The sequence below is a fragment of the Lontra canadensis genome, unplaced genomic scaffold (assembly GCF_010015895.1).
Source record: "Lontra canadensis isolate GAN:19392208 unplaced genomic scaffold, GSC_riverotter_1.0 scaffold53, whole genome shotgun sequence".
NCBI lineage: Eukaryota > Metazoa > Chordata > Mammalia > Carnivora > Mustelidae > Lontra > Lontra canadensis.
Window position 1 is genome coordinate 10,176,562 of NW_022631047.1, and position 27,619 is coordinate 10,204,180.

The 27,619-nt window shown below is 45.2% G+C and overlaps 2 protein-coding genes across 3 annotated transcripts in view; both read left to right on the forward strand.

Moving 5' to 3' along the window:
- The window catches only part of VWF (von Willebrand factor), a 134,310-nt gene extending 126,065 nt beyond the window's left edge, over positions 1-8,245 (forward strand). Inside the window, exons 48-52 of one of the 2 annotated variants that reach the window (XM_032874808.1) lie at positions 4,225-4,323; positions 4,975-5,103; positions 5,622-5,661; positions 7,586-7,683; positions 7,903-8,091. In XM_032874808.1, the coding sequence (XP_032730699.1) occupies positions 4,225-4,323; positions 4,975-5,103; positions 5,622-5,661; positions 7,586-7,683; positions 7,903-8,091 (555 nt within the window). Of the gene's footprint in view, positions 1-4,224; positions 4,324-4,974; positions 5,104-5,621; positions 5,662-7,585; positions 7,684-7,902 lie in introns of both variants that reach the window. The other variant, XM_032874809.1, reaches the window with a different exon arrangement.
- Positions 8,246-11,689: 3,444 nt separating this feature from the next.
- Positions 11,690-27,619, forward strand: part of ANO2 (anoctamin 2) — a 357,148-nt gene continuing 341,218 nt past the window's right edge. Inside the window, exon 1 of the mRNA XM_032874339.1 lies at positions 11,690-11,711. Coding sequence (XP_032730230.1) covers positions 11,690-11,711 — 22 coding nt within the window. The remainder of the gene's footprint in view (positions 11,712-27,619) is intronic.

Below are 27,619 nucleotides of genomic sequence, written 5' to 3' on the forward strand. Positions count from 1 at the left end.
GGTCCTGCCATGCGCCCCTCCTCCCCTCCTCCTTCCTCCCTTGTCCCAACTCCAAAAGCATTGCCCCTCTCCTATTACCTTCTACCCTCTCTTCCTTTACTTCCTGCTGTTTTTTTTTCCTATCATAACACCCTCTGCCTTTCCCTATTTTTGGCTTCATGGTGCCCTCTGCTTCTCTGGAGTGTGGGTTTTGTCCCCATCACCCTGTCCCTTCACTTAGTGGTCCCCTCCTCCCTTTGTCCCCTGCCCACTCACTTCTCCTGTAAAGATTTTTCCATTTTCCTATCCTTGGGCCTGCTGAGCAGAGCCTGTTTCCAGGTCTCTTCTTCTAACGCTCACTGAAAAGAAAAGCACCCAAATCCACGCTCCCACAAAATCCTGCCCAATTTAATCCCTGTAATCTCCTCCTTCTGACTGTAACCACCCACACTCACTTACACTGTTTATTCCCTCCCTTTCTTCTTGTCGCCTTTACCTCAGTCGTACACCTTCCAGGAATTGTATGTTTTTGAAAACACAGTTAAAACTCACCAGTGAAAGACGACCTGATGCCTGAGACTCCAGCGGTGTCTTTCCCAGCATGGCGAGTGTGGCCTGGACCCAGGAGCCCCGATTCTGTGCTGACTCTACCTCACTGGCTTTCTGCACAGCCCACTCCCTGACAACACATTGTGTTCAAAAGCTTGGTTTATGAGTAGCAAATTGTTTACATTTGTTCTGCACAAGCTTATGGACTCCTAACCTTGCCTGCTGATTAGAAGCATTCAGCCCATGTGCAATGAACAAGGGAGCAATACAGAAAGGCCCGCATTTTCTGTCTGAGGGCTCCAAACTGACTGGCTAGAGCTTCGTGTTAGGAAAATCTCAGGACCTGGACTACTGAATCTCCATGTGGTGATTACTAAATGTGGCAAAATGAGAAAAAGAGTGACGCTGTAGCTGGCTTCTCATATAATTCAATTTATTCTTTAAAAATGTCGTGAGATTATGTCTCCCCCCCCTTTTTTTTTGGAGTGGTGGGTAGCATTAAAAGAGCTTAAATTTTGATGCAGTGATGAAACAGCTGATGGTAGCTTTTGGTTTTTATTTTGTTAACATTGCTGAAAATACACTTACTTTGCAAGATAAAGAGTTGGTTGCCCTGTATTGTCTCCCAAATTTGGGGGCATTTTTGCAAGACAGTGAGGTCCTATTTTACTGGAAGCTGGAAGCTCCTGCTTTTTCCAGCTTAGATGTAAATGAAGGACTGTCACTTAAAGCCACTGTCATGGAGTTCCCCGCTCAGCTGATCTTAGTGATTGTAGGAAGCCTACTTAGAGCCAAGTGCTGGGTTCAACGACAACAGAATAGACTTAGTTGGGAATTTACATGCCTCTCAGGGAGAACAAATGAAAATTTCAGGTTGTGTTAAGAGGTTTTTTTTTTTTGTTTTGTTTTGTTTTTAAAATATTTTATTTATTTACTTGTCAGAGAGAGAGAGCACAAGAAGGGGGAGCAACAGGCAGAGGGAGAGGCAGACTTCCTGCTGAGCAAGGAGCCTGATGCAGGACTTGATCCCAGGACCCTGAGATCATGACCTGAGCCAAAGGCAGAGGCTTAACCAACTGAACCACCCAGGCATCCCTGGATTGTGTTAAGTGTTATGAAGAGTATGTGTGTGTGTGTGTGTGTGTGTGTGTGTGTGTGTTGTATCTTGCAAGACCTCTCTGAAAATGATATTTGAAATGATTACTGAAGGGGGATGAGAAAAGCTAGTTATACAAAGCATGGGGAAGAGCATTCCAGGTAGAGGGATAACATACATAAAGACTCTTAGGTAAGGAGGTTGGGATATTCATAATCCTAGAAGATGCAAAGGCGTAGATTGTCAAAAGCAAGGGGATGGTGATAGAAGACAAGGTCAGAAAATTAGGAACAAACCATACAGGGCCTTGTAGAACGTGTTAAGACGATTGGATTTTATTCCGAATGTAATGGGAAGCCAAAGCAAGCCTTATTTTTAAAATTTTTGTAAAAGTATTATTTTTAAAAAATCAGGATAGTTCCCTACAATAAAATGCATAGATGTTAAATATATAGTTTGATGAGATTTGATAAATGGATAAGTCTGTGTAACCACTAAAATAGTAATGTGAAGAAATGCACCTAAAAGGCCAAAGGGGGAGAGGAAGTAAAATTCTAAACAAATAACTTGATTAAACCAAAAGAATGTAGAAAAACATTAACAATAGAACAGATAACAGAGAAGACAACAAATAAAATGAATAGCAGAATGGGAGATATAAACCCAAACATATCAATAGTTACATTAAATATAAATGGGAAAACAAAATCTCAATAAAAAATGGAACTTGCCAGACTTGGATAAGAAAGCAAGACCCAGTTAGTATGCTGTTTACAAGAGATGCACTTTCAATTCTATTTATTTATTTATTTATTTATTTTTAAAGTAAGCTCTCTGCCTAAGGTGGGGCTTGAACTCAGTACACCTGGATCAAGAGTCACACATTCCACCCACTGTGCCAGCCAGGTGCCTCAAGATTTATTTTCACTTTAAAGAGATGGAGAGATTGAAAATAAAAGGATGAGAAAAGATAATGCCAGTCAATGCTAAGAATAAAAAAGTTGCGATGGATAATCTACAAGATAGACTGTAAGATGAGGAATGTTACCACAAATAAAGAAGGTTATTTCATAAAATGCCATAAAAGACTACTATTTCATAAAAGACTACATAAAAGAAGGTTATTTTATAAAAGACTACTCTGAAGACACAGGAATCCTAAATGTGTATGTATCCGGTAGCAGAGTTTCCAGTATGTGAAGCACAAATTGACAGAACTAGACATAGACTTATCCACAACTATATTTCATAATTTTAATATTTTTTCTCAGTAGTTGATAGAACAAGTAAGAAAAATATCAATAAAGATATAGAATATTTGGAAAACCCACTTGACCTAATTGAGAATAATAGACTATTATAATCCCAAAGTGCAGAACACACATTCTTCTTAATGCACATGGAATTTTCACCTATCTGGACCAAATTCTGGGCCATTAAAGGTCAATATATGTCAAAATTTTGAATTTAGAGTACATTCTGTGACCACAATTAGACTGAAATTCGTAATAAGAAGGTATTTGGAAACATCCTCCACCACTTGGAAATTAAATAAAATATGTTAATTCATGAATCAGAGAAGAAATTATAAGTGAGGATAGAAAATATTTTGCCATAGATAATTCCAGTTACTCCGGAGATTACAATATGCATCCTTGACTTCTCATGGTCTACCTTGGTTTGATAGTAAACACTTCATGAATGATGTACTTACCCCCCTATACTTTGTGCTATTGTTGTCACATTACTTACTTCTACATGAGATATGAATTTACAAGATGTTCTTTTTGCCATCCAGTGCCTTTCAACAATTGTTTAAAATATTTTGTCAAGAGTTTATAATCATTGTCTATAGAAGGTCAGTCCGATATAAGCTGTACTGCCATTACTAGAACAAGAAATCCATGAATGTTTTTTAAGCAGAGGAGTGACATGACTAGACTTATAAGAAAGTCTTTCTAACAGATGTGTAGAGACCTATAGGGTCAGTACAGGGGCAAGAATGGAGGAAGAAAGACAAATTAAGACTGTTACCAGAGTCTAGAGGTATATGGTGATTGCTTGGACTAGGTGATGACAGAGGACATTGGTCATGACACGTGGAGGTTGAGTCAGAGAGAATTTTTGGCAAGATTTGATGATGGGAGTGGGGGAATGAGAAAAAGAAAGAAGTCAAGGATGACTCCTAGATTTCTGGTTTTGAGCAACTGGGTAATGAAGCTATTTACCAAGGTAAGGTAGGACAGGAGAAGGATGAAATTTGGGAGAAATATCAAGTTGCATTTTGTAAATAAGTCTTGAGAAGATAAGATAAACAGTTGTCAAATTAAACAATTGAATTTTTAATTCTGGAGCTCAAGGGAGGGGTCTCATTTAATAGGTCTGGCTGCTAGAACATGAGCAAGATGTACATATGTAGAGGGAAGGAATGCCATCTAGGGGACTGAGAACTGACAAAGGTCAGCCAAGAGTTCAATGTTAACTTTCTGAGCTCTGGGTGCAACTGCTGGTTGGGAGAGATGAGAAGCTAGAAAAGTAAGCCTACTTATGATAGGGCGTTCTGGGGGGTTAACCAAGGCTGATTTTTCTCCTGGATACAGGGTTACAAGGAAGAGAAGAACCAAGGTGAATGCTGTGGGAAATGTCTGCCTACTGCTTGTACCATTCAGCTAAGAGGAGGACAGATCATGACACTGAAGGTGGGAGCAAGTTGTACTCATGTCACCACCTGGTTTCCCATTTTGGCATTTCTTCTTCAAGAAAGAAGGACTAAGTTTGGGTCAATATTAGCTTCCCACCTATTTCTGATTTTATAGAGAAAAGATGGAGAGCCTGTAGAAGGTACAGAATTTTCTCTTTGATTTAGTAATTTTTTCACTCTCCTTGACCAGAGCATGGTTGGCGTAAGGCCTATGGTTTAGAGTTGGTTGATCTTTAAGATTTCTTCCAGCCTCCATTGCCTTTAAGACCGACGGGCAGTCAGAATGACACTAAGTCTGATCTATGAGAGTGTAAATTAGTTGTTAGGGCTGGGTGGTGGTGCCTGGTTCATCTCTGGTTCAGTTATTGATTTGCTAGTTTACCCTCACTATGTCTTAATTTTTTAAACTTCTAGGTGGTCAGAAGGGTTTGGGGAATTCTCCGCATTTATGCAGCCCTGTTCATAGTAAATGAGCTGGGACTCCACTTCTACTGTGTGCTCTGGGTGTGGAGACCATAGATGGTCTCAGTCTTGCTCCATAGTCCTCCAGATTGTTTCAGCAACTTCAAGGAGTCATGGTTTGAAGTGTCTTTGCAAACCAAAAACCGTCTTCAGATTTGCTCTACCCATTTCCCCTCTTTGTTTTCAGCGTGATGAGACGCTCCAGGATGGCTGTGATAATCACTTCTGCAAGGTCAATGAGAGAGGAGAGTACATCTGGGAGAAGAGGGTCATGGGCTGCCCGCCCTTCGATGAACGCAAGTGTCTGGCCGAGGGAGTGAGTAGTTAAAGCTCAGGCCCTAATTTCCTCTTGACAGCTCCATCTTTGACTCTAAGAACAGAGTCCTCTGAACGGTATGGTCTTCCCTGACATGATGTCCCAGTGTCCAGGGGAGACCCCAGACCTAGTTCAACAATCATGAGGTTTCAATATCAAAGCCTAGTGGAAAGACTATATAAGCACTATATGGTGCTTTCAATAGATACTTTTCCCTTCGGGGACACTGAATCTGCGATCCTCGAATGGGAGGGTGAGAGATCAAATGATTTCTAGTCCCTCCTGAGAATGATGGTCCTGGTGATGCAACTGGGAGAGAATCTAGAATAATCAGAATTGTTCCAGCCTGGTTAGGTAGGGTGGTCAGTCTGCTCTCAGTTGTGATGTCAGTGCACATTTTATGTCTGGGGGCTGAAGCTTGGGGCTGCGAGGCCAGAGCCAGGAACTGGCCTGGAATGACCTGGAACTGTCTGTTGTGTCCTAGTTGTGCCTAATCTGGGATTTTGCTCTTTTCTTAGGGGAGAATCATGAAAATTCCAGGCACCTGCTGTAACACATGTAAGTATATTGCCAATAGCTTGTCCCTTGAAATTTGTCAGACCTAGTCCAAGGACTGTTTTTTTTGGAGGAAGCTTGTTATGGAAAGATCGTTCTTAACCACTGGCCAATCACTAGGTTCAGTTCTTCAGGGAACCGCCACCCCCCTTGAATGTTCTTAAACAGCCCACTCCTCAGATCGCCACTCAAATCCCTATGAAGCAGGCTCTTCCCCTTTTCCAAAACTCCTAACTCTTTCTATCCTCCTACCTGCTTTTTCCCTCCCAGAGGCAAGGGTGGCTCATAGTCCCATCCTGAGACAATATCTTCTTTTTCCGGCCAGAGCTCCTTGAAGAAAGGCACCCTTAATCCATAATCTTGACAGAGCAGACACTCAAGACACATGTATTCTTTGAGGGTCAGACAGCCACTTCCCAAAGAAAAAGAAGCCATCGGCTAGCTGACATGAGCTCCCACCACAGGTTGTGAGGCCTGTGGACGCAGAGACCACAGAGTCTTCTCAAGAGTTCAGAAGACTGGTCTACATTGATTAACCTCCCCTTCTTCACTCTCAGGGCCCTCATGGCATTGCAGTTATGTTCTGCCGGTGGGTCCTCGTAGCTCACAGCAGGCTGCCAGTGCCCATCAGACTGTAATCTCACCACACATTCCTGTGTTCACGAGACAAGTAACTTTCCAAATCCTAGTGCTAGTGCTGTGGTCTCTGAATATAGACTATTTTTTTTGTTTTTGGTTTGGTGCTTTGTGTTTTTTGTTTTATGTGGGGTTCGTGGGCCCATGTTTGGTATTGGGTAAAGAAAGGAGGAGTGAAAGCACAAATACCTTCAGTCCTCAATCATTCATTCTCTTCCTGATGGCTCACTCTGACAGTCCCTGCAGTTGCTATAAGAAGGTTGCAGATCGAGGAAACACGCTCTGAAAGCTACTCTTTCTGTGATTCCCAGCTGCATGAGTTTCAGAATGCTGAAGTCTGGAAACCATCAGGGAGCATGAATTCTCTCTGGGCACATTTTGTGCACGGAATTTGGTCAAGAGACAGTTATTTGCCAAACTAGCAGGGAGGCAGCGAGGGGCCCATGTTGGTCAGTAGTCTCAGGAGGGTGGAGACGCTTCGTGAGGGGAGGAAGCCAGGCTTGGGGATTTAAATCTACAGTGAGAGAATATAGCCTGTTGGCCTAAATATATTTTCCTTATTCATTCTTTTAATGTGGTTGGCAGACTTTCACTGTAAAATGAAGTTATTTGGAAATTGGGAGGCAGGCTAATATGTAGTTAGGGTTGATTTAGTTTGGGAGCCATTCAAGAATGGAAGAGCTCCAGTGTTCAGATGGGGAATGGTGAGCTGGTATTAAATCTTAGAATTATTGGTGGGCCAAGCAGAGGTTCAGATGTGAATGCCACTAATCCTTGCCTTGCCAGAGACCAGAAACAGCTATTCCCAAAGGGAAGACTCCATAAGGGATCCTAGGGATCCTCTTAGTCCCCTGTGTGGTAATGACATTTGCCCTTCCTCTTTTACAAAGGCAAAGATAGACGTTAGTTATATTTATTGGCTCCTTCCTTGCCCATTAGCTTCCGGATATAATTTTAAGCATAAGAAGATTGCTCCAGTCATTATGGTTTTTAGAGTCTACAATTACATAAAAGTGAGTCTCGTCCATCTGTATCACCAACACACAGTGATAGGCCAGGCTCCTCCTGCCATTCAGATTGTACCACTAAGTGAGTTAAACCCAGCCATAACTATTACCTCTGAATCGGAGGGCCAGGAACCAGGATAACTAGTTCCCCCCCTCGCAGCCGGCTTCAGTGATTTGGTTACTGTGAAACTGACCTTTTTCCAGTGAAGTGAGGGAGATGGGCCAGAGAGCTTTCTATCGAATCTCAGCCAGGCCCCACGCCCCGTCTTTCACCTGTCCTGTAGGTGAGGAGCTGGAATGCAAAGACATCACGGCCAGGCTGCGGTATGTCAAGGTGGGAGACTGTAAGTCTGAAGAGGAGGTGGACATTCATTACTGCGAGGTAAGGGGGTCCTGGCTTCAGTGAGGCCGGGGTGGGGAAGGGTAGAATTATGTTTCCTCATCAGACATGCATAGAAATTGCAGATAGTGGGATTCGGGCGTAATAGGACCATAAGGATAGGGGGCATGTCAGACTTTCCTGAGGTCTACATTTGCAAATTGCCTAGCAGGCCCTTCCAGTGTTGCAGTGCCACCCGCCCCCCAACTTGTTCTGTCACAGGGTAAATGTGCCAGCAAAGCCTTGTACTCCATCGACACGGAGGACATTCAGGACCAGTGCTCCTGCTGCTCGCCCACGCGGACGGAACCCATGCTGGTGCCCCTGCACTGCACCAACGGCTCCGTGGTCCACCACCAGATCCTCAATGCCATGCAGTGCCGGTGCTCCCCCAGGAAGTGCAGCAAGTGAGGTCGCCCCGGACCCTGCAGTCGCCTGGACCCTGCCGTCGCCCGCCTCACCGGAGACTGGACCAGCCAGCGTGCTGCTCTCGCTCCTTCTCCTCGTGCTCCACTCTGGAGCCCTCCTGAGCCCACAATAAAGGCTAATCTCTCACTTTGCAAAACGCTAGTGGTTCACTGCCTCTTCCAGGCTGAGATGGGAGGGGGGGGCAGGGCTCAAGCTCCGCACCTTGTTCTGCGGGAGAAAGCACAGGCTCCATCTGAAAAAGCACTCCAGCCCCAGGCATGGCCAGCCTCTGGGAAAAAATGGTGGCTGCCTCCATGGGGTGGGGAGAGGATTGTCTGGGGCAGAACTTCTCAGAACCCAGCCCAAATCTCCAAAGGGATTTGCTCAGAACACTAGGTTCTCCAAGCTCTGGATCCAAGGGCTTCTGAACAGAGCAGAGGGGTGGGCCCCAGAGCCATGCTCCTGCCAAGGCAGACGTGATCATTGCCAGTGTGGCTGACCTTGGGGTGAAGGAACTTGAGCAGGTGTGCAGGGGTTTCTGCAAGCCCTTGGCTCCCTAAGTTCCCATGTATCCTCGGATACACTGAGGACGGAGGGACTGGAAATGGGGTGCTGGCAGGTACAGGAATAGGGGCCCATCCAGCAAAAGCTCAGCCCTGGGGGATGAACCCCAGACTTGTGGGAAGGCCTGGGTTCTACCCATGGCCTTCATTCTACGGTGTGGCTCCCAATAAGACCATTAGTGGTTCTCAGCCTTAGTTTCCTCATCTGGAGAATAGGAACATTAGTCTGAGTCATAGGGTTGAGAGGGTCAAATACAACTGAAAGTCTGGGGCAAACTGTCAATTGCTCTTTAATAACATAAGAAGCGGCAAGAATAAAAATGAGGGGAAATCAAGGCTCCAAGTGGGGGAATAAGTGTCTTGTCAGTGGCAGAGCATTAGGGACTGACTGTATCCTGAGGGGAGGAAGAGCTGAGTTTCTTTTGGGCTGTATGCTGGATGCCCAGGCCCTGTCGACTCCAGACATCTTTTAGTGGAAGGACAGAGATAACGCCAGACTTCACCCAGTCCCCAAATCACTAACCGGTAAGGTCACTCTCAAGGAGAGATTGTTCTTCCTTAAACTTATGTGAAGAGTTTATAAGCTGGCAAGATGGCGGAGACTCTAGCTGTGGAGAGAAGACCCATGAGAATGAGGGGAATACCCTGGGTTTGTAACAGGAATTTGATGGAGAATTGATTTTCATTCCAGATCCTTTTAACCCAGGAAAGCCTCTACTCACTGGAAGGGCTGGCTGGTGGGGCTGGAAAGGACTTAGACGTCATCCAATCCACTGCCCCCTACCCCCACCTTTACAGAGAATAAAAACAGCTCAGAGGACTTGCCAAAGGTCACACAGCTCCTGGGTGGCGGGGCACATTCAGAACCCAGGTGCCTGACACCAAGGCAAGAACTCCCAGGTCACTCCACTGGAACCACGCTGTCCCTGTTGCTTACAGGGCAGGTCCTTGCTGGCGTGGAAACCAGTGACTGCTGCGTTTCTAGGACTCACCCCCTTCTGATGCTGTGGGGAATCACACGGAGGGGACATACGCTACAGGCAAACAGCGTGGATTGTGTTGAGCAGTTTTGGTGGTGGCTCAGTCAGCAGAGGAAAGGAAGAATGGATACAAGTTTTATATAACTGCTCAATAATTCACAGGCTGTCATCTGTTCGTCCATCTCCGGGCCTCCAACTCTGAGTAGCCTCTGAGGTCTCTGTAGGAAACCAGATCTGGGGGCAGGGAATTACCTATCTCTCTTCTTACTGGTCGCCTAACACTCTGCCTGGTGCTGAGGTGTTACCGGAGGCCTCAGCCCCAGAGAAACTCAGCAGGGAGGCTACCTCTCCAGCATAAGGTGTCAACTTTCCAACCCCCTATGCCTCCGTAGCCTGAATTTCTCCTCAGATTTACTGATAGGACAATTCACAGCCAAGAAAAAAGCCAAATCAGAAAAGCTGTATGTTTTGATTTTTAAAAAATGGCAAGGAGCAGGGAAAGGAGGCTGCAGACTGAGAAAGCCCCAGTGGGTGTGTGTGTGTGTGTGTGTGTGTGTGTGTGTGTCTCGGGGGCTTTCCCTTCCTCCAGGGGTTTAACAGGACAGGGTCTGCCTCTGGTCTCAGGGACTCCTCCTGCTTGTCCTCAGAGCAGGTGACACAGAGTCCCCCCAAGGTGAGCGTTTCAGGGGGAATCTCAAGGAGAGCGTATACAGGGGCTAAGGAATTAGAAAGTGCAGGAGGAAGAGAAGAAAGGGAATGGATCAAGGAACCAGGGTAGAAAGGCTTCCAGGGTTCTTGGCCTTGAAAAGACAGGGAGAAGGGTCGCTGGGAGCGAATGGGGAGAAGGCCCTCGTTTGGGAGGGAAAGAAGCAGAATAGCAAAGCATTGCCACACGGACGCGGAGCAGGCTGGCTGCTTGGGGATCCCCGCACAGCTCTTAGAGGCGAGTTGCTTGACCTTTCACACTGTGGTCTCATCTGTCAGATGGGCACAGCAGCAGCAACTGCCTCACAGGGCTGTGTCAGAATCCTCCAATCCCCCAGGTACAGCTCTGAGAGGGACAAGGAAGTCCTGAATAAACATTAGCCCCCATCACTCCTCGCGGCCCGAACAAAGCTCTGGACTGGCATCTCACACTTCTGGTTTTCCTTCTGCGCCGCCCCGGACTCCTCTGTGCTGTCTACTCCCCCTTGTCCTCTGACAAGCAGGGAGCAGTCGCCACCGGCCTCCCTTATCCGTGCGGGAGACACGATTCCTCACTTCACACTGAAGAATAAATAGCATACTTGACCTTAGCAGAATACCCTTTCGCTCGTTTGGGTCCCTGGCGTTCTCTAACTCGTTGAGCCTTGGGGCGTCTGGGAGTTGCCGATTCCAGCGCCCAGAGCGGCCCTTCAGAGGGTCTTCCGTGTCTCTGCTCACCGCGGGCACCCGTACCCGGCGGAGCGACGGCGCCCCTCGAGTGCTCTGGGATGGAGCTTCCAGACTTCCTCCTCCACCATGTCCCCGTCCCGAGCGTCTCAGAGGGACCGGCCCCGTAAGACTACCTCGCCCTCCTTCTGCCCCTCGCAGCCCCTCTTCCTGTCCTCCTGTCCCTTATACCTTATCCCCCCTCCCCCCGCCCCAGCCCCTCGGACTCCCGGGGAGGTGGGGGCAGCGGGCCGCCGGGCGAGGGGAGCCCGCAGTGCCCGGGACGGACGGGGCGGCTGGGCGGGACCGCGAACTACTCAGCCGCACCGCGAGCCCCATAATCCCGCCGAACGCGCACCCCCACGCAGGTTCGGAGGCCCCTCCCCGGCTCGGGCAGGGCCGGCAGCTCCGCCCGGCTCCCCCTCGGCCTCACCAACCTCGGCGCAGCCCGGACTCGGGCCGCCCGCGGGCGCGCTCCTTCCCCACGTGCCGCTCGGCGCGCCGGGAGCGTCCGCTCGAACCCCGGCGGCGGGGCGGGGGAGGGGCGGGCGGGGGGCGGGCACGTCCGGGCGCCGCCGAGCGCCATGGAATTAGCCCCGCGGCGGAGTAAGCCCGAGCGGACGCCAGCGTTCCCGGAGTGCCCGCGCCATGGCCGCCCCTGGGCTGCGCGGTGAGTCTCCCTTGCCCCGGACTCTGGTCCTGGGCGTCCGGCCAGCTGTAGGGGGGAGCGGGGCTGCGAGGGACGGAGCCGGCATCCCCACTCCTCGCTTCTGGGGCCGCTGACCCCACGTGAACCCGGAGAGGGAGGTGCGGGGCCCTGGTCCCTTCCCCGCCCGGGTCGGGGAGCTGAGAGACGCCGGAGCAGTTTCCCACACTCTTATTATTAGTATTCTTTATTTTTATCGAGGAGAGAAGGCAGGGCAAGAGGCGGAGGGTTGGTGCAGCGGCTTTTTGGTGATTGATGACCCATGCTTACCTCTGCGTTTTGGCTTCAACTCATTACTAGTCGTTAGGTGTTTAGTTGAGCTTATTTGGGGCAAGCAAGCAGCTGGGGTTTAATTCCCAAGCAGTCTGCTGAGGATGGAGGTTCAGATTCATCACCAGCGACTTTGACTTTGGCTTCCCCAGGGTGTCCTCAGGATTTCAGGAAGTTTCTCCCCCCCCCAACCCAAACCTGCCTTCAACAGGGGCCTTTACACCCCAGGGTGCAGGGCCACACAGGCGCCCCTTTTTTTAGAGGAAAAGCAAGTGCAGGTGGACTTCCTGGGAGGGGGATATTATTCTGCGGCATCTCTCAAGTTATACTGAGAGGACACATGCACTTGGGCAGGGTTGACCTTGCCTGGAAAGGGATTATGTTGAGTGTCTTCGGGTGATTCTTGAGTGAGGCATAAGGCTGGGAAGTGCCCACTCCATTGGCATAAACTGTGAACCAAGGAAACTGAAAGGTAGGTGTTGGTTACAGTCCTGGAGATACCTCCGGGAACCATGTGGACCCTGGGCGGGGACAGAAGGCCGTATTGAGTGATGTTAGATTAAGCCCAAAGGCAAGTGGCAGGTGGGGGGAGGATCTTAGACCGGTTGGGGTGAGGGGAGGCTCTCCTAGAGGTCTGTGGTATTCTGCGTCCCTCTACTCTCCTGGAGTTTGTTCTCAGGACCTGACCCCAGAGCCCTGGCCCATCTAGCTGGGTCACCCTGACAGACATTTGCTCCTCTCACTGGGTCTTGCCACACACCTGTCATTTTGGGAGGCAGAGACCTAATGGGATGGTCCTTTCCAGCAACCTGAAATACTCTCTGAGTTGCATGGATGTGAGAACCTGGGCTCCTTTGCTGGCTGAATGAAGTGGAGGTGTGAGGGGGAGCGGTGGGTTCCAAACACCAACCTCAGGTTCTTGTCTGGTCACTCTGCGTACCTTCTCTGCCCTCGTCCATGGTAGGGCAAGCCTCCAGGACATGAGGCATAGGGCCTCAAGTGAAGCTTGTCTTTGATTTAATGAAATGAGGACCTGATTTTGTGGAAATTCACCCATCTGTGAACTCTTTCTGCTGGCCAAAAGAAACTTGTTCCACCCTGTGTGTGGCGTTCTTAGAGCACGTGGAGAACAGAAATTTGGCCATTAGACGTAAGGATCTTGCTTCTAGTTGCAAAATAGACTCGATCTCCACTTGTGATCAGGGGGTTAGGTAAGCCTTCTCTGCAGAGATGAGTTTGAACAGAGCTTGTGTTGAATGAAAGAACAAGACTTGCAAATATCTGGAGAACGATCTCGCAAAGGCAAATATAGGTGAAAGACCCTGCTGCAGGAGTGTGCTTGAGCTGTCCAAAAAATAGTGGGGAAGCCGAGTGCTTGGAGCAGAGAGATGAAGAGGGAGCGTGGCAAGAATGAGCCAGCTCCCGCAGAGTGCTGTAACTCAGGCCACCTGTTCTTGGCATTCAGAGAAAAGGTAGACTCATACTCATTAAGCATCTACTATATCCAGACTCTGTGCTAGGTGCTTTGCCTCACAACAGCTTTATTGTTGGCGTTCAGTCCATTTCATCGAAGAAGAGCCTGACGTTCAGAGAGGGGGCAGAAATATGCCCGTTACCTTGTGTTAACCGCCAAATAATCACGGAAAGATAAAGTTGGAATTCAAGCTTCTTTTCCCCAGCACCTCACCTTGTGGCTTTTGCTCTGTTTCATAAGAAATCATTAGAAGCAAGTGTAGGTACCAGCAAGTGGGGTGGGAAATGTGGGGGAACCTGGGGCTTTAAGGGGGATACTGATTTTGCAAGGCTGTTGGGGAAATACGGTGGGTCACGGGCCAGGCAGGGCTGTTATCTCTACACTACTGTTGACCCTTGAACAATATGGCTTTGAACTGCGTGGTTTCACTAACATGCAGATTTTTTTTTTTTTTTACAGTACAGTACCTGAAGTGTCTGTTCTCCTTACGATATTCTTAACACTTCCTTTTCTCTAGGTTTGTTCTAAGAATGCAGTATATAATACACATAGAAAACGTGTTAATTCACTATCTATGTTACTGATAAGGCTTCTAATGAACAGTAGGCTATTAGTAGGTAAGTTTGGGGGAGTCAGAAGTTACATGCAGATTTTTAACTGCACGAGGGGATTGGCACCCCTAATCTTGCATTGTTCGAGTCAACTGTATTTCCAGTCTCAGATCATCATGGTTAGTTTATCTAGTGGGACCAAGCCCAGGGAGGCTGGATGTCATCACCAAACTTGTAAGGAAATGTACCACTGTGATCTCTGCTGGGCACATGTCTTAACCAGCACAGATTAGCTGAGTTCCGCGTTTAGGGTTTACGTAGGCATGGGAAACTGACCTAGTGATGACTGGGGAAGGCGTGTTTAATTCCTGATGCGCTCTAGCAAATCTGGCTCACTGTAGTATGCCCTTATAAGTGCAGCTCAGATCAGCTCAGAGGACACCTGTGAGCCAGACTGTGTGCCAAAGACTGGGCTCAGGGTTGGAGTTACAAAGATTAATAAGGCACAACACCTGCCTGTCAAGACTGTATTTTCTAGACTCTTGGAACCCTAAGATGATCTTAATACTTTAGCAGCCTTATCCACTGCTGTGCGTCCTGGGAAGGAGGAGGTGGTGTCAAACTTTGACTTGTTCAGACCACACCAATGACATTAGCCCGACCACACTGTAGTTATATCAAGATGTACTTAACGTCTTTCTTGGACTCCTACTGACAGCCCTGCTTTTCCTCTAGAATCTTCAAGGACATAACTTTTAAGTCTGTCTGGCTGACAACTCTCCCTCTAGGTCAGCCTGCACTGAAACTACTGAAGGATCTCCATTCTCACAATCAGCTGGTGTCACGCCCTCCCTCTGCTGACCAAACACAAGCAAAGGACACACCACCCTTTGTTAAAAAATGAAATTCAACCACGTGAATTGGAAGGTTTCATTGGTTTTATTAAGTGGTACATGAATCGGGCAAATCCCATCCAGCAAATAGAGGGGAGCGCTACAAAATGAAGGTTTTTATAGGAAGGTGGGTGGGGCAAGAAGTTATTAGCAAAAGAAAAAGGATTGTTTCAGGCCTGGAAATAGCTTTTTTCCCCCATGATTTGGAAGATGTAATTTATATATATATATAAATATTTAATTATATAATTAAATATATATTATATAATTATATATTTATATATATTAGAAATATATATATTTAATTAACATAGAATGTAGTATTTGCCTCAGGGGTACAGGTCTGTGATTCATCAGGGTTACACAATTCACAGCACTCACCGTAGCACATACCCAGTGTCCATCACCCAGCCACCCTATCCGCCCCTCCGCCTTTTTTGGGACAAGGGAATGATAGTGTGTTTATCATGCGGTTTACTACCTCACCAGTGTTGATGGGGAAATTTCAGACAAACCTTTCAAAGGTTACATACCCAGGATAAAAGGTCACATTCCTGGGATAGGTTGAAACTTCATTTGCTGGAGGGGTGTGTGTTGTGTGCATGTGTGTGCAGATGACTCCGTTTTGGGCTTGTTTTTTTTTTTTTTAATACCTTGTATCTTCTGACTTGTTCACTGACATAGAGATAATCCATAGTTTCTAGCAGTCCTTGATGCCTGATACACAGCATTAGCTAATTAAAAATAGCTTAGAAAAAACAATAATATACTTCCATTGTGGAAAATGTTTAAATACAAGTAAATAAATTAAAAATAAAAGTTCCTTGTTTTTGATTATTTTGGTAATTAGTCTTCACTCAAACTCCTTTTTAGCCTGTTTTTATTTTTGCCCGTATCAAATAACTGTTTCTATTTACTATTTATTAATCTTCAAACAGTTTACAAAAGAGGAAACCCCAGATACAGTAACACTTAAACGAACAAATGCCAAATAATGAAGGATTGGGAGAACAGTATTGTATCACAAAACTTAGACTAAGAATAGGTATTGCAGTTGAACAAAAATTTATCTCTGAACTTCTGACAGACAGGTCAGAAAACAGACAGCAAGTTGCATGGGTTTCATTGTCTGATAGAAGGAGACTAGTTCTAGTTCATCAACATTAAACCTTAAGAAGAATGTCACAGTGATATTTGTGCTATTTATATAAGACATTGCCCAACATAATGAGCTGTAGTTTCATTAATAGATTTTTGGAAAGAGTATTATTCATCACGTGAGTATTTATTGTTTCTGATTTTTTTTTAAACGGGTGTTTGTGTGCTATTCTTTCCTGGGCCACACTACCCTACTATGTTTTTAAAAATGCTGTTTGCAAGCCTGTAGGTCACCAGCCACTGGGTTAAACCTCTAATTTGAAAAGTAGTAGCAGATAGCATATAAAAAGCTCCTCTGTTCATTCACTCATTTAGACCAGAGGCTGCCAGTCAAGGGACACAAGCCCCTTCCTCAGGAACAGCTCCCCAGGTTCCCTGTGGTACCATTTCCCTTCAGCCTAAAGAACCTCATTTAGCAGGTGTTGAAGTGTAGTTCTGCTGGTGACAAATTCTCTCAGCTTGTATTTTTTTTTTTTTAAGATTTTGTTTATTTATTTGAGAGAGAGAGCAGGGGGAGGGGCAGAGGCAGAAGGAGAGAGAGAATCTTGAGCAGACCCCCGTTGAGCACAGAGCAGGGCTCAATCTCACGACCCTGAGGTCATGACCTGAGCTGAAACCAAAAGCTGGACGCTTAACTGACTGAGCCACCCAGGCGCCCCTCTCAGCTTGTGTTTTCTTGGAAGACCATCTGTTTTACTCTCCTTCTGGGAGAACGCGTGCATCAGACAAGTTTTTCCTTTCAGGACTCCAGGTGTTCTCTGCTGGTCTCCGTGGTTTTGATGAGAAGTCTGCCTTAATCCAGATTTTTTTTTTTTTTAAACACTTGTTATTTGGGGCATTCCATTTGGATTTAAAGATTTTTATTTATTATTTATTTGACAGACAGAGATCACAAGTAGGCAGAGAGGCAGGCAGAGAGAGAGGAAGGGAAGCAGGCTCCCTGCCAAGCAGAGAGCCTGATGCGGGGCTTGATCCCAGGACCCTGGGATCGTGACCTGAGCCGAAGGCAGAGGCTTAACCCACTGAACCACCCAGGCGCTCCCTTAATCCAGATTTTTATTTTACTCATGTGTAATACTTTCCTAATCTGGTAGCTCTTGATATTAATATTTTATTTTTATTTTTGGTGTTCAGCAATCAGACTATGATGTGTCCGGGGTGATTTTCTTTGTGTTTTTTCCTCCTTGATTTTTTTTTTTTTTACCTTCTTGAATATGGATATTGTGTTTTATGAGCTTTTGGGATAATTTCTCTCGCTCTTTCTTCCACTATTTTTCTGCCTGATTTTCATTCTCTCCTTTTTCTAACATGCATGTTAGACGATGTGGTCCCACCAGTTCCTAAGACTGTGTTAAATTTCTTCAGTCTTTAGTCTTCTGTTCTTTAGATCAGGTAATTTCTATCACTTCATCTTTAACTTCCACTGATCTTTTCTCTGCCTTCTCCAGTTTGCTGTTAAGCTCACCCAATGAAATTTTTCTTTTTCATTATTGTACGTTTCAGTTCTAGGAGTTTGTATACACTTGTAAAACAGCTGAAGAGATTTTTCTCATTACATAAAGTATTATTAGAGTTTACTTAAAAATTTATTCTGATCCTTTTCAATGGTATATTGAAGTGTCTTTAAGTACTTAAAAAGTGTACTTAAGTACTTTAAGTGTGTTGCACAACTAATTACTTGTAGAACATTTCCATCACAGAGAAACCTGGGCTACATATCACTCACTGCTCATTACTGTGCCCCAGTCCCCACTGCGCTTCACTCTGTCTCTGGTACTATACCTCATCTGGGATTTTCATGTAACTTGAATCCTACAATATGGCCTTCTCTGTCTAGCTACAGAATATACGAAAGATATATAATTTTTTCATTGTCTAGCTACAGAATATACGAAAGATATATAATTTTTTCATTGTTTTATAAAAGTAACATTTTATTACAAACGAATGTTCCTGAAAGAACTACCATCATGGGAAGCCCCAAAATAAGCTACTCTCATTATCTGGGGTAGTGTTCCCTTTCATAATGATATCTTGAATGGAGGAAACGGAGGGGGGCAATTCTGGGTCCATGAGATGCCTTTAAATTCTTTTATTATCCTGCATAGGCCATGTTTAAATTATTCTAGTGGGCAATTTATAAAAAATATTAAAATCACATCTTAAATCTTCCCATTTATTACTAACAAGTCAGGTAATAGTGTAAATAGTTCTTTAGTTTTAAGCCCGAAGGTGTTTATGTAGTAAAATAATGACTTAAATATGACAAAAAGAAGACAAGTTCCTTCTCCAAGAAATGATCGCCTGTAATGAATTTTGTCCCAATTCCAGTGATTTTCCTTCTTGTTTGTGTGTGTGTGTCTGTTATGCTGTGGGTGGGGGAAGGTAGTGAGAGTTTTCGGGCTGGGCTCTTCTTCTACCTGATGTCACCACAGTGGACAAGCACTGTCACTGCTGTCCTCTTGGGCATTCTCACTGACAGCACCCAAAGACCCATCGTTGAACGACTTAGCCATTTCCAATTATTTGACACTCATCATTCAAATGGTATGTATGTCTGTGCCACAAATCTGTTTCTTTCTGTCTGATTCCTACAAGTTTCACCACTTGAACACTTTAATTCAGGGACATTCCTCTTGTACTGATGGCTTCAGAAGTGCTTGATAATCAAGGGAGTGACAAGGACCATGGTGGAGGGACTCTGGTTTCCTGAAAGACCATATGAAGGAGCTCAGTATTTAATCTGAAGATCCACTCAGCACTGTCATGTGAGGAAATCTATGGCAAAATGCCACCATAATTAGGAGAGTTATTTGGTAGTTCAGTATAAGGGAATATAACGAGAACATGTTGAAATCAGCAAACAAACGTCCATAATTATCAGCCTAGAACCTAGAGAAAATAACCAAAGAAGCACCTGGCTTCCTCAGTCAGTAGGGCACGAGGTACTTGATCTCAGGGTCATGAGTTTGAGCCCCACATGGAACACAGAGTTGATGCAGGAAACAAAAGAAAACAACAGGACTTACACATGACCCAAATCAATTGGGCTTGGACAATAGAGCTGGTCGGTGGTGGGCTGGATCCTCTCTCCTGTTCCTTCAGCCACTGGGCCCTGAGCACTCAGGTGGTGCCACTCCTTATTGTTAGGGTCCGTAATCAAAGGAGCGAGACTGATACAAAGCGAAGGTCAAGCAAAGCTTTATTTCGAGACAAGCATCGAGAATCAAACTGACCAGTCAGGGCCGTCTCTTGCAAAGAGGTGACCCCTTCCAGCCTCACAGACTAACTTTTATAGAGGTAGTTTAGCTGGGATTTACACAGGTGGCCAATGAGATTGCAATACACAGAGAAAACTGCACAGTCATGCTTGGTCTGCCACACACAGAAAAAACTGCTAAGTAACACACATGTGGCCAAATGAATTTCAATTTACTCTAGTAGATATATGCGCGCCCCACTGATTGGGTGTCTTAACCTGGCCTGACCCACCCTTGTATCTAGGCTTTGCAAGTTAGTACCTCTGGAAGGGGCGGGGTCAATCTAAGTTCACTGCATAAACACAAAATGACCCCCTCTGGCTAACCAGGCCCTTACATTCCCCCCTTTTCTTTGGAGATTAGTCAAATCCTTGACTTTTCAGCCACTTCTATGTTATATTGATCATGTAAGTCTAACATTTTTATCAGTCTAGTTTTCTTTTGTACAAATGACACTCGTGCACAGTTGGCTGATGAGTTATCCATTTTCCGCTTTGTATAACCTTTTCCATTTTTTCTAATTTCGTTCATCTAATTTCCCACCTATACTTTACATAAATAGGTAATGATAGGAGCAAAAATACACTAACAGGTAACAATAGGAGCAACAATAAACTCATAGTCTTTTGAGTATTGGCTTTAGTCCATGGTCAGAGGGGTCCATTGGCTGCAGCTTCCATCTCTGGGGGACGTCCTTGTCCTTGACTCATTTGACATGACTCGCGCGAATCCAGGCCATGATGCCTTCTACTTTTATTGCCCTGGGGGTAGTCAGGATGACAGTAAATGGTCCCTTCCAACGAGGCTCCAAGTTTCCCACTTGGTGGCGAGATATCCAAACCAAGTCCCCTGGTTGGTAGGGATGTGGTTCTGCCTCCACCTCTGTCTCAGTGTGGACAGTTAGGACCCCTGTGTGGGCTCTTTTTAAGACAGACTGTAATGCCTGCAGTGACTGGAGTACAGACTGATCAGTCATTTCTGCTAGGGCAACCTCTTGTAGCCAAGGGCAGAGCGGGTGGGGTCTCCCGAACATTACCTCAAATGGGGTCACCTTGTTTAAGTAGGGTGTACATCGAGCCCTGAGGAGAGTGAAAGGAAGGAGATCCACCCATCCACTGCCAGTCTCCAGAATTAGCTTTGTGAAAGGTCTCTTTAAGAGTCTAATTCATTCTCTCTACTTGTCCGGAACTCTGGGGCCAGTAGGCACAGTGTAGTTTCCAAATAGTGTCCACGGAGCCTTGGCCAATGCCTGTGAGACTGAACTCACAAAGTCAGGGCCATTGTCTGACCTGATCACGAGAGGCAGCCCAAACCCAGGAATTATTTCTTCTAATAGCATTTTGGCTACCACTCCTGCTGTCTCATGTTTGGCGGGAAAAGCCTCTACCCAGCCTGAAAAGGTATCTACAAAAACTAACATATACTTGTGCTCATATTTTCTGGGTTTCATTTCTGTAAAATCTATTTCCCAATAAATTCCTGGTTCCTTACCTCTTTCTCTTTTCCTGCTTCCCATTCTAGTTCCTCCCACATTAACTGCCTGGCATTGAGCACACTTATCAACTATATCCTGAACCATACACCCTAATTTAGAAACCTGGAACTGCTTGCTTATAAATTCCTTGAGATTTTGTGTCCCTAAATGAGTACCCTGATGTATCTGCTCAACTAACTTCTTACCTAGTCTTTGAGGAGGAATTAACTTTCCTGTTTTAGTCTGAGCCCAGTCCCCTTCATAGTCCAATTTAACCCATTTTTGTAAATACTTTAAATCTTCTTCTGAATAGTTCGGTTTTTCTGATAAGGCTGGAGCAGGGAGTGTAACCAGCTCTTGCACTGTTTCTCGGGCTGCTTGCTTTGCAGTTTGATCTGCTAATTGGTTTCCTTTTGAAATCAGATCAGTCCCCTTTTGGTTTCCCAGGCAATGCATAGTGGCCACCTTTTTTGGGTCCCAAATAGCCTGGAGGAGAACCAATATTTCTCCTCTGTTTTTAATTCCTTTTCCTTCTGTTGTTAATAGGCCCCTTTCTTTATAAATAGCTCCATGTATATGGAGAGTACCTGCTGTCTGTATAGATGTTGGCGGTTTTATCTTGGCCATCTGCAGTGCCTTGGTGAGTGCAATCAGCTCCGCTTTTTGCGCCGATGATCCGTGTGGCAGGGCTGCCATCCATAGTTCCTGCTCAGGGGAAACCACCACAGGCCCCCCCCCCATCTTTCCTTCGATCATGTAGCTACTTCCTTCTGTGAACAGAGTCATCTCCACACCCGGAAGGGGAATGTCTCTGAGATCCAGCCTTACTCCTATGACTTGGGTTAGGACCTCTCCACAGTCATGTGGGTGGTCAGCCAGCTCCTCTGGCACTAGTGTGGCTGGATTTAGCACCACCGGGGGCCAGAAGGTCACTCTTGGTTGTTGAGGAGGAGGGCCTGATATCCCGTCACTCAGGCGTTCATCATCCATCAGTCTGGTAGAGTCCGGAGAAGGTCCTCGATAGTGTGTGTGGTGGTCAAGATGAGATTTTGACCCAAAGTCAATTTACTTGCATCCTTGACCAGGAGGGCACTGACAGCAATTATGCGGAGGCAAGGGGGAACCCAGCTGCTACTGGATCTAGTTTCTTGCTAAGATAGGCTACTGGCCTTTGCCAAGGCCCCAGAGTCTGAGTCAAAACTCCTTTGGCCACCCCTGCTTTTTCATCCATATACAAATGGAAGGGCTTGGTAACATCTGGGATGGCCAATGCTGGGGCACTCAGTAAGGCTGTTTGTAATTCCTGAAATGCTCCTTCTGCCTCAGCTGTCCACTCTATCATAGTGATCCCCAACCCCCTTTTGCCAGTTCATAGAGAGGTCAGGCAATCTCTGCAAATTGAGGTATCCATAGCCTACAGTAGCCCACCGTCCCAAGAAACTCCCTCAATTGTCGGGACGTGGTGGGCCTGGGGTATCGGATAATCACCTGTTTCCTGGACTCAGACAGTGAACGCACTCCCTGGTGGAGATCAAAGCCTAGATACGTGGCATGGCTCAGACAGAGCTGTGCTTTCCTTGCTGACACCCGATACCCTTTTTCCTGCAGAGTCTGTAAGAGAGCTCTCGTCCTCCGCAAGCATGACTCGTAGTCCTCAGTGGCTATCAGCAACTCATCGACACACTGTAACAGAGTGACTCCCGGATTGGAGGTTCTGTGCTCACACAAATCCTCATGTAGGGCCTCGTTGAAGATAGTGGGTGAATTCTTGAATACTTGGGGAAGTCTTGTGCAGGTGAGCTGGCCTTGGAACCCTTCCTGTGGGTCAGACCACTCAAAAGCAAAAAGGGGCTGATAGTCCCTTACTAAAAATATGCAGAAAAATGCATCTTTGAGATCTAAGACATTATAAACAGTTCTTTTGGGGCCCAGGAGGGAGAGGAGGGTATAGGGGTTAGGCCCTGTTGGGTGGATATCTTCATCCCATTTATTAACTTCCCGCAAGTCCTGAACGGGCCGGTACTCCCCAGTCTCAGCCTTTTTGTTGGGCAGCAAAGGTGTGTCGCATGGAGATTTGCAAGGAACTAGGATCCCGTCCCATGGGAGGCAGTTAATGTGCTTTCTGATACCTTCCTTTGCTTCCCAGGGAAGGGAGTACTGCCGGACGCGAACATCCGTGGCCATTGCTTTTAATTGTACCTCCACTGGAGGCTGTCCCTTGGCCAAGCCAAGGGGCTTCCTTTCTGCCCAGACTTTGGGAAACTCGACCTTTAGGATTTGGAGAAGGCTCCCTTCTCTTGTCTCATCTGGTTCTGAGACTGGCTTGTAAAGAAGGTATTCATCTACTGCTGCCACAAACATCTGTACAGTTGTCCATTTATGTCTTTCTGTGTCATTTGCCCCTTGTACCCAGACTTCCTCTCCAGATAGTTTTCCCTTAGGTTTCAATTGATTTCCCCTCCACTTCAATTTTTTTTTAAATTTTTTAAAAATTTATTTTTTATAAACATATAATATATTTTTATCCCCAGGGGTACAGGTCTGTGAATCTCCAGTTTTACACACTTCACAGCACTCACCATAGCACACACCCTCCCCAGTGTCCATAACCCCACCCCCCCTTCCAACGCCCCTCCCCCCATCAACTCTCAGTCTGTTTTGTGAGATTAAGAGTCACTTATGGTTTGTCTTCCTCCCAATCCCATCTTGTTTCATTTACTCTTCTCCTACCCCCTTAACCCCCAATGTTGGATCTCCTCTCCCTCATATCAGGGAGATCATATGATAGTTGTCTTTCTCCGATTGACTTATTTCGCTAAGCATGATACCCTCTAGTTCCATCCACGTCATCGCGAATGGTAAGATTTCATTTCTTTGATGGCTGCATAGTATTCCATTGTGTATATATACCACATCTTCTTTATCCATTCATCTTTTGATGGACATCTAGGTTCTTTCATAGTTTTAAAATACACTTTCCATAGGTGTCTTTTAAAACATTTTTAATTTTGATGAAAGCTAGTTTGTCTATTTTTCTTTGCCTGCATGTGCTTTTTGGTTAAGAAACACGTGCTTAAGGTAATAAAGATTTACTCCTGTTTTACCTTCCACATGTTTTATATTTTTACCTATTGCATTTAGGTCTGTGATCCATTTCTGGAAAATGTGAATTTTTATGTATGATGTGAGGAAAGGGTCCAACGTCCTTCTTTTTTGTGTGGATATCCAGTTGTCCCAGTACCATTTCTCCCTTTCTTTTTCCACTTCTTAGTTCCTTTGTTGAAATTCAAGGACTTATTTCTGGAATCCCAATTCTTTTGTTTGTTTGTTTGTTTGTTTGTTTAAAGATGTTATTTATTTGACAGAGACACACAGAGAGGGAACACAAGCAGGGGAGCAGGAGAGGGAGAAGCAGGCCTCCCACAGAGCAGGGAGCTGGATGTGGGCCTCGATCCCAGAACCCTGGGATCATGACCTGAGCCGAAGGCAGCCGCTTAACGACTGAGCCACCCAGGTGCCCTGGAATCCCAATTCTAATGAGTGATTAATTTTTCTGTCCTTACGCCAATACCACAGTAACTTTGCAGTAAGGTTTTTTTTGTTTGTTGGTTGGTTGGTTTTTTTTTTTTTTTTTTTTTTGTATTTGATTTTGTATCCTGAAACTTTACTGAAGTTATTAGTCCTAACAGTTTTTTGATAGTCTCCAGGGTTTCTCCATATAATATTATGTCTTCTGAAAATAGTGCCAGTTTTACTTCTTCCTTTCCAATTTGGCTATCTTTATTTCTTGTTCTTGCCTAATTGCTGTGCTTGTAGTAAGTTTTGAAATCAGGGAGTGTGAAACCAATTACATTGATTTTTGTTTATATTTTCTCGTTCTCTGCACTTTTGCAGTTTCCATATCTTCCACTTACTAAGGTCATAGAAGTATAAACAGTGCAACTAGGAAGGAGCAATGAGAACAAACACTAATCCCCTTGACAGGGCCAGATCCAGAACAGGCTATGTCTATGTATGACCAAAGCTGGCCCAGCAGCCTTGCCAGTGCAGGTGTGAATCTTTCCTGAGGTTGGGGAGAGAGTTCATTGGCCCTGGGTCCCTCTGGGCCTACTGAAAAAGGCCAGAGGGCTGATGTGAATTTTTATTGCTTTCTTTGTGTCTTTCATGGACCACTTTTGTCTGTTTCTTGCATGTCTAGTAAATTTTGATAGTAAAATGGACATTGTGCATGTTACAACACCATCTTTCAGGAGAGTTAAAATTTTTTTTAAAGAAAAGTTTTCCAGCATGTAGTTCAATTATGAGCTGATTCCCTTTGAGCTTAATATTTAGGTCTAATTTTCTGCTCATTAAGGTATATTTTTGGAAAATGCAAGGTTTTTCCCGTGATTCTTTAACTTGGTAAGACTCAGCCTCTCATGTGTCTCCCCTAGTGCTCTGTTCAGGGCTTGGCCTTAGAAGTTTTCAGGGATAGTCTGCTAGAAACATTTTTCTAGCGTGTGGTTCTTACTCCTAAAATGGGATCTCATGTCTCAGCTGGATATCTGGAATGTTAGGACATGTTAATGAGGTCTTGCTGCTCTGGCTGGATGGAACATCAATGTCTTCCAGTACCGCGTGACCTCTAGCATCTTGTTCTGATCTCAGCGTGGTGGTAGCCTCTCTCTGGTCAGCCTCATACATCTCGCCCTTAGGCGTGTGAAGACTTGCTCTCAGCCAAGGACTCATGAAGGTCCCCAAAAATCTCTCTAGAGAACATTCTTTGCACACATTTCTCCTCTTTTTCGCTCTGCCCCATAATTTCCAGCCATTTTAATTTCTCCAAGCCTTGACCTCTGCCTCCTCAGTTCAGTGGGATTTTCCTTTACTTGGGTTCCTGCTTCCTGAACCCCAGTCAATAATTTGTCTTTATGGGATTACATTTGTGACTTTCTATTCTCGAAAATTGCAGTTCCGAACGAGGGATGTGTTCAGTGCCTGAAAATGTTTGGCTTGTGTACTTTGTCCTGTTTTATGGCTGTTTACAGCAGAATGTCCACCCCGGTACCAGTGATTTTATCGGTACTGGAAACAAGTTTATCAGCAGGTTTTTAGGTAAAAAGTATTCTGTTGAAAAACAGTTTCAGTTGTAGGTCATTGGCAAAGGCCAGAAGGAACAGGACTTTCTAATATTAATTCAAAAGTGTTCTTCATGATTTAGAAAAGAATGAATTTGTTGTGTTTATCTAATTTTAATGAGAAGCTGAGAGCCCAGCCTTAGTGTCTGTCTTAAGAGAGAGTTGGAGGTGCCTGCAGGTAAGGCCACAACTTTTCTTTAAAATCACCTTTGTTAGTGCTCAACAGTACTGGAACTCAACATAATGAAAGCTCCAGAATTCTATAGCACAAAGCATAGTGGAGATTATTTTGCACAAAGCATAGGGGAGAAATCCTTCTGCTCATCTTTTGGGCATTTCAGTTTTTTAATTTGCTCTTTCGTTGAGTACCTACTATGTGCCAGGCTGCAGTGAAGGTCAAAGATGATATCCAGTCCCTACCTTTGAGTATCTCTCCTGGCTTGTGATTTGCAGAAATTGGGGGGGGGCTTGCTGTTAAATCTGTCAGGTTGGGAGAAGTTTGGGGAAGGGTCTGTTGAACTGGACTCTGACATGTGGACATTTGGCTTGTATGGTATCTCAGTAGACTAATTACTGCATTTGTGAGTAGAGTTATTTATTATTATCTGCATTGCTAGTGAAGGGTACTGTGTTAGTTAGGGTAACACTCAGCTGCTCTAACGAATAGGCCAAAAAATAAGTAATGAGTAAAACATGACTGTTTACTTCTTGCTAAACTAATAGTCCAGCTGAGTAAACAAGTGACTGGGGTAGCTCTTATCCATATAGCTTTTCAGGGACCCAGCATGATGGAGGCTTAACCAGTTTCAACTCTGACTTCCAAGACAGCCCCGAGGGCTTTCCTCCCAGTTATCTGAAAGGGAAGAGAGCATGGATGGGCAAGCAGAAGCACGTATAGAAGGTTTCTATGGGCTAGGTTTGAAGGTAGCACATATCACTCTGGTTACATTCCTCTGGCTGGAATTGTCTTGTAACTACATGTAATTGCAAGGGAGGCTAGGAAATAGGGTCTAGCTATGTGTCCAGAAAGAAAGAGAGAACATGGAATTTTGGTAAGCAGCTAGTAGTCTCTGTCTTAGGGACTTACCAAAAAGGATAATTTTAGTGTGGCATGGTCACACTTATTTTCCTGAATTAAAGTTGCAGAATTACATATTTGTCTCTCCAAAAAAGTCTCTGAGGTCTTCAAGTTTCAGCAGCCATGGCAGGACAGGGGTTGCTAAATACTTATTAAATGGTTTTTGAATGGAGGAATGAATTTTTAAATTTAGTTTTATTTGTCTGATGCCAAAGTCCCCAAATGATGATGATGATATTGATAATAAGAACTGCTATTTATTGAGCATCTACTGCATGTTAAGCTTTGTAAGCATGATCTTACTTCTTTTTTTTATTTCATCATGATAGGTATACTTTTTAACCCTCATCCCCTATTTCCCTGTACCCCCATCCATTTCCCCTCTAGTAACCTTTAGTTTGTTCTATGTAGTTAAGAGTCTGTTTCTTGGTTTCTCTCTCTCTCTTTGTTTTTCCTTCGCTCATTTGTTTTGTTTTTTAAATTCTACATATGAGTGAGATCATATGGTATTTGTCTTTCCTGACTGACTTAGTTCACTTAGCATAGTACTTTCTAGGTCTATCCATGTTGTTGTAATTGGTAAGGTTTCATTGTTGC